We start from the raw sequence: 16,651 nt of genomic DNA, 5'->3' as shown, positions 1-16,651 counted from the left end.
ACCATGAAGCAGATTTTTACTGTCTTATCTCCAGAAGTGGAAACTGTTCTCTGAACCTGAACATACTGGAAGTGATAATTAGCCAGGTTCGTTTTACTGTGAATACGACTCGCGTACGGGAAACACTGCCGCTTTTGACAAAATGAAATAAAGTCACACGATAAAGTGCAACTTAAACAAACACATCTCCTGTCTACGAGGACCACCAGCTGAGAAGACGTCAACTGCCTTCAAATCAAGGTCGGCAGATATAATCACTAATATGTGTATCAGTAACACATCGTTTCTACAGCAGATTTATCTCCAGCTGAGTCATATATAAATAAATAAAACACCTCACACGTCCTCCAGAATCCACCTTCTTCAACTTAAAGTATCGAACATCGAGTCACGATTGGCTCGCAGTGGGCTCAGTGTGTGTGTGTGTGTGTGTGTGTGTGTGTGTGTGTGTAATCACAGGCTATAATGCAGGCATGTGTATGTGTGGACTTGTTTCTGTGAGCCAACACTTGATCTCCTCCGAGGCTGTTTGAGTACTGCATGTGCTGGACATTCAGTGTTTTGGCCTGTGTGTGTGTGTGTGTGTGTGTGTGTGTGTGTGTGTGAACACGTGGCTGTTGTATCTGGCTGCTTGGCGCTCACTGGCCAGTGAGTGGGAGCGTTTCTCGGTAACCTATCACGACGCCACCTCGTACGCCCGTTCACATGTGTCTCTGTAGAACGGCTCCGTCCTGCTGCGTCACTCCAAAAATGCAAATGGGTAAAAAGTACAAAATGCGACTTCCCCACAGAGCATCGCTCACATCTTTCCCGCAGTGACTAATCAACTTTCTCTGAACAAGTCTAAAAGCTTTCATGAACCACTTAAAGGTTGAGTCAGTACAGCGCGGCGTCTGTAATAGAGAGGAGGGAAATGAAAGTGTACTCTGATGAAGTTGCAGAACATTTCTCAAAGTGACATCTGCCATGGAAACACAGCTGGTTAAACATAATGAACATTGTTGCTCCTACACGACTCATGAGGAGAAAGTTCTCACCTGTACTTTAACATTTAACTTCAAACACACACACAGAAAGCTTGTTATTTTCAGTTCAACTCATTTTCACCAATTTCTAAGTTTTGTCTGCTGCTGCAAGATGAGGTAATAACAACAGTGAGTCGCTATCGCAAAGTGACAAGACACGCCGGCGGCTAGCTGGTTAGCATGCTAGCTTTAGAAGAAGAAAAAAGACGTGAAAGAGACAAGAGTTAACACTGGTGTTTGTTTCCACCTCTGGAGACAGATGTTGGTGAGTAAAGGAAAGAAGTTTGACGCTATTACGTATCGTTCAGCCCCAGCGAACAGCTGTTAATGCTAACGTTAGCTATGTAGTGTTAGCAAAACTTAGAAATAGCTCCTTCAATAAAATCAGATCTTATTCCACCACAAACCCAAAATCATGTTTCTGTTCCACCAGAGGAAACTGATCTCTCACTTTACACTAAACACCTTTAGACACGTCAGAGAACGCTTTCAGTCGGTAACGTCATCAAAATAAATGCGGATAAATTCCCTGACGTACTGCACACGATGAGGCCTAAACATTCGATACGTGTAAAAACAAAGCAAAGCCTTCGTTAGTCTGAGAGAGGACATGCTTCCCTCCGGCCGACCTGCACATCCTTTGTCTTTGCTTCACTGCGTAAACAGGAGCGCCGCCTCCTGCAGCAGCACTAAACGCTGGCGTCGGATGTCAATGATGTGCTGCAGAATCGATCGATATGAACAGGATTCCTGTGGCTGGTGCTTATTTCTGCATTTCGTGCACGTGTGCACGTGTTAGTGTGGTGTGTGTGCGTGATGTTGTGTGTCTCCATTGGCTCGCACAAAACTGGCAATAAATATGTGTGTGTGTGTGTGACTGAGATGTGAAATTAATGCAGTAGCGTTGTATATTAGTGTGTGTGTGTGTGTGTGTGTGTGTGGGATCCGATGATGAGCTGTACGCCCTTCAGTACTTAACGAATTCAGCCAAGAGACAGGGGAATGATTATAAAGGCAGAGATGGAGCAGAGGGTGGGAAAGTGAACAAGAGACAGAAAGAAAACAAATGAAACTGTTGAAGAATAAACTGGGAAAAGCAGCCGGGGGAAGACGAGGTAGAGCGAGGTGAAGATTAGAGAGAGCGAGAGAGAGAGAGAGGAGGAAAAGTGCGAGATGGAAGAGGAGGAGGAAAGGCCAAGCAAAGTTTCTCCCATAATCATTTCCGTCCATCAACCCCTAGATTCAACCTTACTCTACTCCACACCAATTTACAGGCAGCGGAGCCACAAAACCTCCTGTGTGATTGGAGCTTAGAGTGGCCTATTCCTGGCTGTCTGACTGCACGGTGACAGGAAGTGGGCAGGAAGAGGAGGAGGAGGAGAGCAAAGAAAAGAAAGCCAAATGGAAAAAAGATGAAGAGAGAATGAAGAAAAAGAAGACTGAGTGAGTGAAGAGGATGGAGGATGGGGGGGGTAACAAAAGGAGAGAGGCAGGTCTGATGTAAAAAGGAGAAGAAGGAAAAGCAACACACAGAAACTTGTGACTTGCAAGAAGTGAGAGCCCCCCCCCCCTTTCTTCACACCTCCACCTATCACACGTTCATCCCGTTAATGGACTCGTTTAAATGACAAATTCCTTGCATATTGTGAGTGGCAATGAGCACGACATAATCCTTCCTTAATGAATGTCACGGCGGCAGTTCATTAAGCGGCGAGGTTAGCCTGCCGGGTGCCGACTGCGGCGGGAATCATGGACTACTTTGTGCCCCCGGCGACGTTAATTGCAGGCCGTTTGATGTGTCGATAATGAGCGATGCGTGGATGGATACGTTGTTCTTGTGTATGTGTGTGTGTGTGTTGACGAGCTGAGCACGTCCCCTGATGAGTTTGAGAGGAGGCGTTATTACTGAGACACACAAGATGAGAAAGAAATGGAGTGAGGCGAAGCGGGCGATACTTCTGCTGAACTCTGGAGCAAAAAAAAAAAGTGTTTTTTAATTGTTGCTCATTTGATGCATTAAGTGTCACGAGGACGCGAGGGCTTCATCTCCCAAACACCGGAATTCCATTTTGGGAAATTCATTACTGACGTTCATCATTCGGCGTTTCTGAAATTTGGAGGATGCGGTTTTTGTGACTCTGTGAGCTTTCATTAATTCCTCCCATCTCGTTACGATTTGTCGTTTAACCTTTGATATTCAGGCTTCTGGCACAATCCTCACCTGTGTTAGCTGGGCGTGTCATGTATTATTGTTTTAAAGGGAAGTTAAACCACTAAGAACCGCCATGTGACGTCGTGGAAGTAATATTTTATATTTACAGGAATAGCTCAGCTGGAACTATGAAAGTTTCTCCTCAGCAGACTTGGAGGAGATGCTGTCACTGCAGGACAAGTTGTGCTGACTGCAGCAGATGTTGGTCCACACATCAAAGATGTAGGATGTGAATGACTCTAATGAAGAGCGCTGCGCTCAGTAGTTTGTGATTATAGCGATTATAACGGTTGTGTGTTCTCGTTTGACCGAGCTGTGAGTCATTTTTGACACCGAATGCATCAATCAGGTGCTAAAGGTGCTAAAGGTGCTAAAGGTGACGCGTGTAAGAATTTCCTTTATCACTACTTTTTAAAATGTATGTTCTCAAATGCTGACATTTAAAGTTCAGTTTTTTGGGGGGGAAAAAGCCTAACTGTGTTACAAAGAACCTAAAGAGACATTTCCATTTGTTTTCATTTACTGTTAACAATGAATAAGCTGGTGTTACTCACATTTCACAATTGCTATCATCAGTGGTGATCCTAGTCTGGAGGTCCTCAGGCAAGGAAGCCCATCACAGAACCTCACAATATGTCCCCTAAACGCCTCACATGCAGACTGTGGGTAGGCGCTGCAATTTACAAATATCCCCTAAACGCCTCACACGCAGACTATCGGTAGACACTACAATTTACAAATGTCTCCTAAACGCCTCACATGCAGACTGTGGGTAGGTGCTACAATTTACAAATGTCTCCTAAACACCTCACATGCATCAGTAGACGCTAACTACAGCACACATCATCAGGGGCTCCACTTCGGGTTTTTTTTGGAGCAACACCAGTGCATTGTGTAGTGTCTTTATGGGAGGTGTAAGGGAGGGGCCATTAGGGGCTCCTTTTACCCTTGGGGGGCCCCAAACGTTTGCCTCTCCTGCACCTCTGGCTGTCGTTAAACAAACAGCCGAAGATGCAGTGTTTCACATAATTCTGTCTTCTACTACGTTGACTTTGAAATAAAGGAAAGTTCATTTATTCGAGTGGTAATTATTGAATATATGTAAAGACCCCGAAGATGAAACCTGTCAAAGTTTCAGCTGAGGTCAGACCTTTGTGCCATTAACGATTGAATTGGTGTTTTCCAGATGCAGATGTGTATCGCCCCAGGTACTGTATCCACCTCTGACAGAGGCCAGAGGCCGCCAGTATTGTTCTCTTCCTACAAAGCGATGCATGCTGCGGGAATCGCAATTATTTTAGCAGAAGTCTGCCAAGTCGACGGGGCCGACCTTAAGGCGTCCAATCAAACACGGGCAACGACATTTGTTTCACTTGTCGAGGGATTGACAGAAACTCCCGCGTGGTGTCAGAGAACGGCCTCAGCCAGTCGCTCGGCAGCCAGACAGCTCAAATATCCTGCAGTCATCCCCAGCTGCTGCCGCAGTCAGTCACTCCAGGATGACAGCGGTAGCTCCGGAGGAGGCTGCAGGCGAAGCCCAAACAAACTTTCATCTGCGTATCACAGGATTTAGAGCCAGACCCGGAGAGGGAGCCAGAGATTGAGGGATACAGAGAGAGAGGTGAAGAGAGAGAAAGAGGCTGGGCAGAGAGAGAGGGAGAGAGAGAGAGAAATCCCTCTCTCATCTCATCTCTCAACAGTAAACATCCTTGGGCTATAGCTGTGTGTATGTAGACATGAGAGTGTGTGTGTGTGTGTGTGCAGCTGCTGACTGTTTTCTATGGTTGTGTGTTTATATTAGGAACCAGAGTCCAGGAGCTGCTGGACGGCTGAGGCTGGTTCTGATACTGACATCTGAAAACAAAAGAAATCTTTTCCTCTCTGTAAATCCGATCGTCACGTATCGGCCACTCTTCATTAACATATCGTCCCAGGAATCATATTGGTGAGTCTCAACGAAGGATGTTTCAGATGTGTAACCATGGGCGACCTGATACAGCATGGGCTCAGACGCCCTGAGCAGCGAGCCTCTGGTTCGAATCCTAGCCGGCTGCATGTCACTCCTCTATGTTCTCCCTGTGTTTCCTGTCTGTCTCCATCAAATTAAGACATAAAATGGCAAAATGTTCATTTCAGTAAGAGTTTTATCGTCTGTTTATCGTCTTTTACCGTGTTGTGTGTGTTTCTATACGGCATCAGTTCCCTCTAGCTGTCCTTATTTATACTGAAGTATGTTGTTTGTCCTCGCTCTGTGACTCTTTCCTGCTTCTGATTGGTTTGTTCGAGCACTTTGTGAGCTCTGTTATGAAAGGTGCTGTATGAATAAAAATAGCGAGGGAGGAGGTACGATCGGGGTCTGTTCATGCAACCAGACGTTCTATTGAACAATTTTTCATATTACTGTTGATTTAGTGTCTGACGCCGGAACGCATCACTGTCGTTTCATCGTCCCGGCATATTTCCAACTCAACTTTAACATATAAATAAAGGTTCTGTGTCGCTGCTGTGTGTTCGCTGTGTGTTTTCTGTGTGTGTGTGTTCAGCGTTTTGCACTTTGACTTTGAGTGGTTCACAGAGATATTTCTGAGGGTGTGAATAATTTCTCTTTTCTATTTTAGGGCAGCTTAATAAGAATGTAGACAGGCATATATTAGTATCTTGCTTACTTTATTTTTTCTGTCTATATTGTTTAAATATTTACTGATTTTGACTCTGACTTTGGCACTTTAACTGAGGAATGTGTGTTTCTTCTTCATGGGTTAGTGTGTATGTTTGTGCGTCTCTCTCTCTCTCGGGGGGGGGGGGGCTGCTTTAAGAAGCAGTGTGATGACTGTTCCGCTCAGTTTGGACTCAGCTGCAGATTTTGGGTGAAATTTCCAGACGCTTTGAAGACGGCTGGAGAGGCAGGGATGTTCAGACATTCTCTGCAGGCGTTTGTAGGTGAGCTCGGAGCGACGTGTTGGTGTGTAACGGGGAGTGTGAGTGTGTGTCTGTGTGTGTGTGTGTGTGTAGCCTATGAACACACACCTGCACTAGCTCGTCATTAGAATTAGCAGCAGGAAATGGCCACTTGCTGTTGGAGATAAAGGTGGATTACACTGACCTTTCAGGGGCGAGACGCTTTAAGAGACGCACCATGCAAACAATGCAAATGGGCTGAAATCTCCTCGTTGCTGCAGTGAGATCATAAATCTCTGTCCTGTGAACCTGCAGCCGCCACCGTTGCTACGTGGATTGTTTTGCTGCAGGGTCACTGCTAAATCTTAAATTTAAGAAGAATAAGAAAAACCTGCACAGGAAGGACATTTCCTTATTTTCTAAAAGCTCCTGCTCCGTCGCCCTTGACGAAGGTATTTGTGCTCCGTCACTGAAAGTATAAGTGTGTAACTTTGTCTTTACCACCTGCTACAAGTTTCCATAGCAACGCTATTAACACACATTCATTATCCGATTTCCTCCTATCTCACTATCTGAGAATTGTAAAGTTTCCTCTCATTAAATATTCTTTCAACAGATAATAAATAGCTGTGGTGCCCCACTCCTCTTGTTTGTCTAACTCTATATTCTCTCAGCGTTCCCTGTCACCTGCTGAATGACAGACTGCGCCTGCAGGTTGCTGTGTTCGTCTGGCAGGTAATCCCACACACCCTTTATCATGCAGTGGAAATATCTCGCTGGCAGCTAAGACAAACAGGTGACGTGTAGATTCTGGTGTGACCAGGATGACTTGGAATATTTGGAGGTTCACATTTGATCATTGGGGTTGAACGTGATAAGATGCAAGAAAACAATACAACAGTTAGGGAAAAAAGGAGTCACTCCTGATGTGAAATCTCTACTTACAGGTAATAAGAGTAGGAATAAGCATGTCTTCTGAAGCATGGTGAGGTGAGGCCGATGATGACAACAGAGCAAAACCCAGAAGAAGGACAAACACATTGGATTAGTTCATCACGTGAATGAAAGATTATTTCTGACTGGTTGGTAATTTGACCTGGTGTCACCTGCAGCCTGTCTGCTCGTCCCTCAGCGTGTCCTCCTGTAGAGACTTTGTGTCATGAAGCTCACTCCCTGCCTGTTTTCTCTGCGGGGGTTAATCTGTTTGTCTACGTCTAATTGAACTTCGTCTTTACAAGAAGAGGTTGTGAGGTGCGAGGACCATCGCGGGATTCTCTGATAATATTTAGCCGTAAATCAGCTGTGAAGTGGTCAGTAGTCAATCAAGTAAATTAGACGTAATAATGAGCTACATGGTGTGTGAAACGATCACTTCACTCACCCACAAAATTACACTTTTTTTTCTTCATAAGAGACCGACCCGCTCATTAACTTTTAAGAGATGAAAACACAGACAGATTCATCCATCATTCACTCCTCTGCTCCACGCTAACGCTTCATCATACTCTACGCTGAGTAACAACATTAATATTAATACCTCTAATACTTCAAATGAGGAAAACAGCATCACATCAATGAATTAGCATCAGATTAATGAATATACAGTATAATCTGTAAATGTTATTTACCTAAAGAACAGTTGTAATGTTATTTTTTTGAATCATGTTACACATGCTAAATTTATGCCAGATTTTCTGTCTCTAAAGCTAAGCACAACATTTTATTAAAACAATATTCAGAATAAACCCATTTAGCTTCGGATATGCTAACATGTTAGCATGGTGCAGTGGAGCCACGGAGACAAATGTCTTTGTTCTCATCAGCCTCCCTGAACTTTCTCAAGTATTTATTTAACCTGCAGGTTTTCCAGCAACACGTGAAAGCTGACGCTCAGTCTGTTGGGGGAAAAAATAATAAATAAATAAATAAATAAATAAATAAATTTAAAATAAAGGTGCACATCTGATGCCTCCATCACCACCAGGCTGGCGGACAGACATATGGGATGAAGACAGAAGATGGAGGTTGGTGGAGGAACGAATGGAGGCAGGAGGGAGTCTTCAATGAAGAGAGTGTGTTGTAGGTTTAAAGGCTCATTCACAGAAAATACAGCACATATTATTATCATCAGTGGTATTACAGAAACCTAAACTGCAAAAGCGTGAAAAGAGGAACTGATAGAAAATTAGAAAATGATTCAGGCAAAAAAATAAAATAATGAATAAATACATTAAATTTAAGACGAGGAGTTTTAGATTTCCCCTCTGACCTTGATCACACAGCTACAGATCTATACCTCTGCCTTCCACTCATATCTCATTCATCCATACAGAGTGTGTGTGTGTGTGTGTGTGTGTGTGTCACTGGACACACTGTGGTATCCCTGTAATAGTTTGTTGGCAACTTTTCCCCCCTGGCATGAACCCTTCATCTGGTGAGAGGCCAGAGACTGGGATCTCATAATTTGTAAGGACACACACACACACACACACACACACACACACACACACACACACTGGACTGCACTGTGTCAATGAAAGGAGAAAGTCAAGCAGGACTGAGAGGGATCAATATTTCTGTTCCCCTGAGAAGAACTCACACACAGTACTGCAGACTGCATCCATCCATCTATCCATCCATCCATCCATCCATCTCTCCATCCATCCATCTATCCATCCATCCATCCATCCATCTCTCCATCCATCCATCTCTCTATCTCTCTATCCAAAAAAATAGGAGGAATTAAAGATAACTGAGGAAGAGAGAGAGAGAAGGCTGACACAACATATTCTTCACACATCTCCCTCAACGCACTACTATTCACACCTCACTCTCCCCCTCTTTCAAAAACCCTTCCTATACATACACACACACACACACACACACACACACACACACACACACACACACACACACATTGTGTCATACCCATAACCCTCTTTAAGGGCTCTGCTGACATTGTCCTTATGATATTAATAAAGTGCAGAGCGCTGAGAGCTCGGCTGTAAAAGCCACAGCTGTTAAAACTGGTCATAAATATTAATACAGCGTAGAAAAAACACACTGGTGTCTGTGTGTGTGTGTGTGTGTCTGTGTGTGTGTGTGTGTGTGTGTGAAGGAGAGAAAGAGAGAGAGAAGGTATGTGGAGAGGTGGTGATGTATTTGTGACTGTGTGAGAGATAATGACAATAACGTGTTTGTGTTTATGTGTTTCATTTAACGCGTGTTTATGTATATGTGTGTGTGTTTATGTATATGTGTGTGTGTGTGTGTGTGTGTGTGTGTGTAGTGTAAAACAGTGGCAGTGACTCGTTCGTCCTGCAGTCCCTCTCCTCTCACTGTGGTGTTTGTAACTGATGCACAGGATGAATACAAATGACTTTGGCTCTAATGGCAGAAACTTTTCAACAGGAGACGTGTGTGTGTGAAACATCAGCCGTCACACTGCTGCCACAAAGCAACACAAGACGTTGTAAAACATCAGATGTGCAACATGTGACCTAAAGAAAAATCCTCTCCGTCTTCAGAAGCCCTTAAAGAGGGAAACTGAGTGCGGAGGAGAAGAGATGGTCTGTAGCTCAGTGGAGGTGTGTGTGTGTGTGTGTGTGTGTGTGTGTGTGTGTCTGCGCGAGTCTAAACCCCAATAACACATTTCAGTCATAAAACACTTAACTAAGATAAAATAATAAACCTCTGTTCATAACGTGCAGCTACCGTCAGTTAATGCAGTTAGACATCCAGCAGCTGAGTGTCAGAGCTTCACGTCGCCATGGTGACCGTTATACATTCTGGAGACAGGTTCAAACCCACTACATTTATATAACAGCTGGATGCTACTTTACACACACACACACACACACACACACACACACACACACACACACACACACACACACACTTCAACAAGGAAACAGTGGCAGTAGTTTATCACACCTATACATATGAACAGTGTGTTATGATAGAATATTTTCCCTAGAGGCTGGAGTTGGATGATAAATATCTCACCTACTGCATGAACACACACACACACACTTTCTCTCCAATGAGCATACATGTGCACGCCTACAATCTGTCACCTGCACACGACACACACCCACAGGCGCCGCCATGTATAGAGTAACATATGTACGGGAACATGTGCACGAGGCCCCTTCACTGGCACATGTTAAACGAGCTCGCTGTCAATGTGTCGTTATCGGCCTGTTTAATGGACATGATGGGTGGAGCAGGACGCATGCTAACACGCATGCTAACACGCTAAACGAGGGGAAACCTGGAGCTCAGTGGGCAGCAGTGTAAGTACCTCAGTCATTAACGTGTGGAGCTGTGTGAAGGTAAAACTGGGGGGTTTGTCAGTGAAGTGAGTTAATAAATAAAGGTTTAATTCAAGGGGGGAAAAAACCATTCAAGTGACAGGTTTTCAGCTCCATTTGTAATCGAGTTAATTAGCGCCGCGTTACCAGACGGATATCAACATGCAAAATGTGCATACGGAAACACACACGGCAACACACACGGCAACACACTCACAGATGAATGAAAGAGAAAAATCAATCACGGATCTATAAATAACCCTCAAAGCAAATGAATCATTTCTCTCCAGTTAAAGTCGCATTAAATCTCCATCAGGTTCGGAGAGTGTGTGACCCGATATCTGCTGAGTTTATACAGCTGTGACAGCAGGAGGACGGGGCGCGTTAATCTGCTGCATGTTTATGTTCCGCGTCGTGTTAATAATGAAGTATATTAGAGGTTAAGAATTATTTCACTTTGTGCAAAACACTTCTAATTGTCTCGTATATAAAAGGGATAAACAGCTTATTTTCCCCCGGCTGCTCTGGGTCTGTGTGATGTTGTGTCTCGTGAGATTAAGAATGTACGACGTTGACGACACGCGCGCTTGCAAATACTCACAACACATACAAATACACAAACGCACTTGTGTACTTCCAAGTGTTTTTCCCCTGGAAACACTTGTGTCGCGCTGTGGGAATCTGCAGCACGTGTTTTGTCAAACTGATGAAGAACTCTTCTGAATTTGTTTGTTTGAATGTGTTCTCTGAAGCTACCGTAGTGTGTTTTATTTCTAACACATATATACAGAATAATATTTTAAATGTATTACAAAAGCCTTTTATATTGATTACGATGAATTTTAGTTACAATCTAAAACTGAATTTTGTAAAAAGCTAATATATTATGATAAAGATCCACTGAATATCAATGTGTGGTCATATTGAATGATCATCCATTGTATGTAGATGTAATTTTGGTCATTATTCCTATTGCTTATGATGACACTTTGCTCATCAACGTCACTGCTGAGATGTCGGGATGCAAACCTGTTTTATATGGAGCCAGGCAGCATCACTGCTCAGACAGTCAGACAGGCTGTAAACAAATCCTAAAATCCACTTCTTACCATCTGTTCTGCACCATCTCCATCAGATTGTTGAAGTTCTCCTTATACATTCACGTAGTGGTGAAACACAAGACGCCGTGAAATGATTAATTCACATTTTAAAAAGTGATTTTACCTTCATGCGAAGCTACAAATAATTTGGTCTTAGCCGAGCTGCGGCTTCGTTTACGACCTGTCTGACAGTCTGACGGCTTGTGATGTTTGTTGTAATCATGTGCGCTGTAGAGCTGCTCCTGACGGAGCTTCACCACCGTCCTCAACCATTAAACTAGAGAGTCAAACGTTATCGTGACCGACGGGGATAAGAGGCAAGGTTGGAAATAACAAGACTGTTCTCTGAGGCTTTCCTGTTCCATGTGCCAGTTTACATGTGATCATACAGTGTGAATCTGTGTGTGTGTGTGTGTGTGTGTGTGTGTGTGTAAATGGCCGGGCTTCACCCATTATAACGGCCTGTGAGTGGACACATCAAGCATTTATCTCAGCAAGCAGCAGAGTCCATTATTCAACCATGTGTCACATCTGCAGGATGGGGGTCAAGTCCAGCTCTCTCTCTCTCTCTCTCTCTCTCTCTCTCTCTCTCTGTGTGTGTGTGTGTGTGTGTGTGAACGCTGCCAAATCAACTGTGAATAAGTACAAGTTTAGCATCTGTCAGCATGGAAGCACTCAGCACTCTCTAATGTGTGTGTGCGTGTCTGTGGACAGTATATATCCCAGAACGTCTCTCACACTCTCACACACACACACACACACACACACACACGACACACACACACACATCACACACCACAGCACAGCACACGCACACACACACTTCCAGACACTTGGCCTTGTAAGAGCCTGCCATTTGCAGGGGATCCAGCCTGAGTCCATTCCCTGGGCTGACATCAGTTACTAATCACCTCAATTCTCTTGTCACAGACCGAGCCCCCGAGGGTGCAGTACACTGTCTGGAAAGAGGATGTGTCCTTTTGCTGTCTCAGAGCAGAGGTTCATCATTTATTTCGTGACTTTTTAAGGCGGGGTGGAGCGGACTGGGGCGTAATTTAAGACCTTACAAAACCTTTGGGTCGAGGCGCTCCCAGGACTTCCTGATGAATCAGCTGTCACAGCAGTTACGTTTGCAAACTCCTTCCTCCTCAAGGAAGAATGTCACAAAATGACTCAAAGAGTCAGATTGTGGTGCTTCTGTTCTCAAGGTTTGGTAACTGCTAAAGCTTCGGATGAAACTACACGAAGCGACAACCTCAAGGGCTGAAACGTGAAGCGAACACTGAGGCTGCAGTTCCTCTAACGACCACTAGAGTCTGGCTCCAACAGTGAGTCAGTCCCCATAGACTCCCATGTTAAAACTTTACAGCAGAAATAAACATGTTTACAGCCTGGTACAGAAACTGTTTTGGTCTCTACAGCTGATTTCCTCCTTCATGACACCTGTTTCTATAACTCACCTGTTTACACTTTATTAAGGACTACAGTTATGGAGGATTGAGGGGCGTGGCCTCTTTGAGTGACAGGTGGGTGAGCATATGCTTGCACCAACATCTCAGCTCACACAGGCCCCTCCTCTTTGACTTGTTTTGGATTAGCTGGGAGTTAGAGGGTTAGAGGGCGGAGTCAGACACTGCCAAGATGGCGACGGTGGAGCAGCTCACTCTGAGCTTCAGAAACCTGTGGGTGACGTCACAGAGGCTGCGTCCATCTTTATTTACAGACTATCAGCTGGGCTCAAAGTAAAACCTCGTTAGCTGATGTTAAAATGATGTTTCTGACCATCAACGTTAAACTTTCCTCAATGAAAGACGTTTGGGAAAGTCATCTCTCTACATCCGCCTGACATTTCCAGCTTCCTCTCATCTTTAATTCATTTGGGGTTTTTGGAAGTATATTTCTTTTTATTGGAATTGTTAGAATTGCCATTTTATGTGACCAGTGTGATGGACCCCTCTGGCTCTGCTGTCCCTTCAGGTGCTGGTGGGCGGAGTTAGCATTTAAGACCATCCCTCCTCATTTTCTCTCTCCCTCCATCACTGGATCCCCCCCCCCTTGCACCACATGCTTTCTTTTGTTTGGTTCCTACTTTTTATTTGGCACCATCCAACACCACCCTTTCATACATCCACTCACTAACACTACTGACCTGCTGACTGGTTTTCTTTTATGTAGATAAATCTGATTTGTTCCTTATTTCAAGTACAACTGTGTGGATTTCCCTCCTTTTGTCGTGGCCTAAGAGCCGGGACAAACTGCGACGGCCCAGTTGACACAGCTGTCAAAATCCCACCATCACATCTCCATCCCCCTCTGGGAAATACACTTAAATACTAAATGCTTCACTCCAGTGCTACAAGATTTTTTTTTTAAAAAAACAAACTCTAATTCAATAAGTTTGGCTTCCACAGAAATCAGCGTTCAGGTACAGAGGTGTGTGTAGCTTTAAATGAAGACCGGGGTGCTATTAGAGAAACACGACACCCAGGCGGTAGCTACCATGACGGGCACAGAGTGGATTGTCTTCGAGCCCAGAACAGTGTGGGTGGAGATATTTGTGAAGCTTCACATTTCATTCAGCGAGACACTGCCACATATCTCCCTCTTAATCACCCACCTCAGTTTTTATTAGCCGAAGCCAAAACATGTAATTTCTAACCTACAAAGTTGCACTAATTATTTAACCTTTTGCTCTGATATCGGAGGCGGCGGGGCTGGCTCGGTTTTCTCGCTCCTGAAAAAAAGTTCCTGATTGGCTCGCTCTTGTGGCGAGGTGTAATCAATTGTGGCGAACCCGTGTGCTCCCGTTTTAGAAAGCAGAAGAATCTTAATTCCTGTCTCTCTGTTTCCGACGGGAGCTTTACTGCAGGTGTAGATGTAGATTTGCAGAGAGAATAATTACCTTGCAATGCATCAAAAGGGATGGACGGACGAGCCAAACATCTCTCACCACACAGAGGTAATGAGGTGATAATGATGGATTCATGATGTTTCTTTCAAACGTGCACATTTTACATAAAAATAAAGAATAATCACTGAGCACAGATGACGTGCAAAGAATGACGGAGATGCACAGATGACTTGAAATAAATGATCAAATATACCAGAGGACGTGGTTTACCAAATGCATCTGATGTTAGTTTAACTTGCCTGACGTTTAAAAGTGGTAGTTGAGGTTATTTGATGGGAGGCTGTGTGAGGTACTCATCTATAGTCAGTGTGTGGAGAAGCAGCAGGTACAGAAGCTGAGTGATGAGCTGCTGTGGGCGGGGCCATCAGATTAAAAAAAAAAAAAAAAAAAAAAAAGATAAGTACCTCCCACAAGCTCACGTCAAATAACCCCAACTGTAACTGATAATGACCTTTAAATTTAAGCCTGAATATTTTGCTCACATATTACTGCACTTATTCCATAAGATTTTATCGTCAGCCATCAAGGAAAACATATAAATATCTTCTCATGATGCCGACACTGGGGACTGGATTTGAACTGGATTTGCAGGGGAATAGAAAAATCCTGAATTTTGACACAAAATGACACAGATCTGGTGTGTGAAGAGAAGCTTAAACTCTGTGTGCTGGTTACTCAGAGCTGAAACAGCCGGGGGAGAAAATTACATGTGTGCCACAGAGATTAAAATAATAGGTCTTTCATGTTTCACACTCTTAAAAAGGAAAAAGGATGTGCAGCTCCCAAAATATGTGGTGGCCCTCTTCAACAGTTTTGAGATTTGTAAACACTGCAATTACCATGTGCATGTGCAGGACATCAGCAGTTATTACTGTTGAAAAGCAAAGGCAGGATGTGCGAGTTAAAATCCAGTTTTAGTTCAAACTGAGGTTTTTGAGTTTCGCACTATTTTTTCTTTTTAAGGATATCGAATCATCTAATGAATAATGTTTTAATCTGGCAGAATATTTCTATGGGAACACCACATCCCTTTTCCGGGCGCGGTTCGGAGGGGATCAGATGCATTTGGAAAACCGCTGCGAGCCAGAGGAGGAGGCGTGATGAGAGTCACAGTGAGGAACGGAGTCGGATGCGTTGATGTCTAGAAGTAAACATACAATACCCCACGCTCAGAGTTCTCCACGTGTGAATCTCTCTATCGGAGCAAGGGCAAGGCAGGTACAGGACGGGACAGGAAGGGGTGGAGCCAAAGACAGGAAACAGGAAGATAGAGAGAGACATAAAAGGGAGTGAGACTCCAGTCAGAGAGGCGGTGAAACATCAGTTTCATCTGTATTTTTTTTTTTTTGTTCTTGTTTTCCAGTTAACACCGAGGCGAAAGGCAGACCTGACTCTCCTCCAGCTTCCCTGATGTTTCCTGTAGATACGGGAACATTGCTACAGCGTTTTATGCTCAGGCTGAATTCATGCTGGCAAATAAATAAATAAATAAATAAAAAATACACAGCCTTACTTCTATTATTTACTGGCACAGATTCAGTGTCCTGGCTGATACAGAAAATGAACTCAACTCTGAGACACATGAGTTTTGAACAGTGTGAAATCTGTGTGTCTATGTCTGGAGAGCGGTGAATGTGAATGAGCTGCGTGGAGCCTAAAGAGGTGGGAAAACAGATTTAATTTGATTTTTTATCTGTTGAGGCATCGATGAAAAGACGGGACCAGGACCCGTACGGGGTTGGGAAGCTGGCTTTTCTCTTGCAGCATGAATCAGCGCAGTGTGTGGGACTTGCTGCAGGTCTTCAGCTGTTACGCGACGTATCAAGACACAAGGATTTATCAAGGGACGACATCCCAGAGTTTCATGACGGGCATGAACAATTTCTCACAGATGAGCCCGTGATTGTGCAGAGAAAAATGCATTTTGAGAAAATGTCTTTGAATTTGTACCGTCACTGATGATGGGGAAATTCTACCAGAGGAGCTCTCAAATTAAATCTTTTGTTTTCTCTTTAGCAAAGCGACACATTCAGCGAGAGATTTTCTTCTCTCAGAACAAAAGGGAATAAAAAAGTAATTCACTGATCCGGGGATGGATTCAAGGCGGGAGAAAAGTGACGGGATGTTTATGAGAAGAAAGAAAAGAATCAGATGTGACCAGGGATGTTTGCTTCTCGTTGTCACAGTGGCTG

The 16,651-nt window shown here is 44.0% G+C and overlaps 1 protein-coding gene across 1 annotated transcript in view; it reads right to left on the bottom strand.

Moving 5' to 3' along the window:
• ptprt (protein tyrosine phosphatase, receptor type T) overlaps window positions 1-16,651 on the bottom strand; it is a 324,259-nt gene that overhangs the window by 75,646 nt on the left and 231,962 nt on the right. The window contains exon 20 of the mRNA XM_022758722.1: window positions 15,622-15,654. Within this exon, the coding sequence (XP_022614443.1) occupies window positions 15,622-15,654 (33 nt within the window). The remainder of the gene's footprint in view (window positions 1-15,621; window positions 15,655-16,651) is intronic.

This window comes from Seriola dumerili, unplaced genomic scaffold (assembly GCF_002260705.1).
Source record: "Seriola dumerili isolate Sdu_G_001 unplaced genomic scaffold, Sdu_1.0 BDQW01000306.1, whole genome shotgun sequence".
In the NCBI taxonomy this organism is placed as follows: domain Eukaryota; kingdom Metazoa; phylum Chordata; class Actinopteri; order Carangiformes; family Carangidae; genus Seriola; species Seriola dumerili.
Note: the sequence above shows the minus strand (reverse complement) of the source record. Positions and strands in the feature narration are given on the sequence as shown.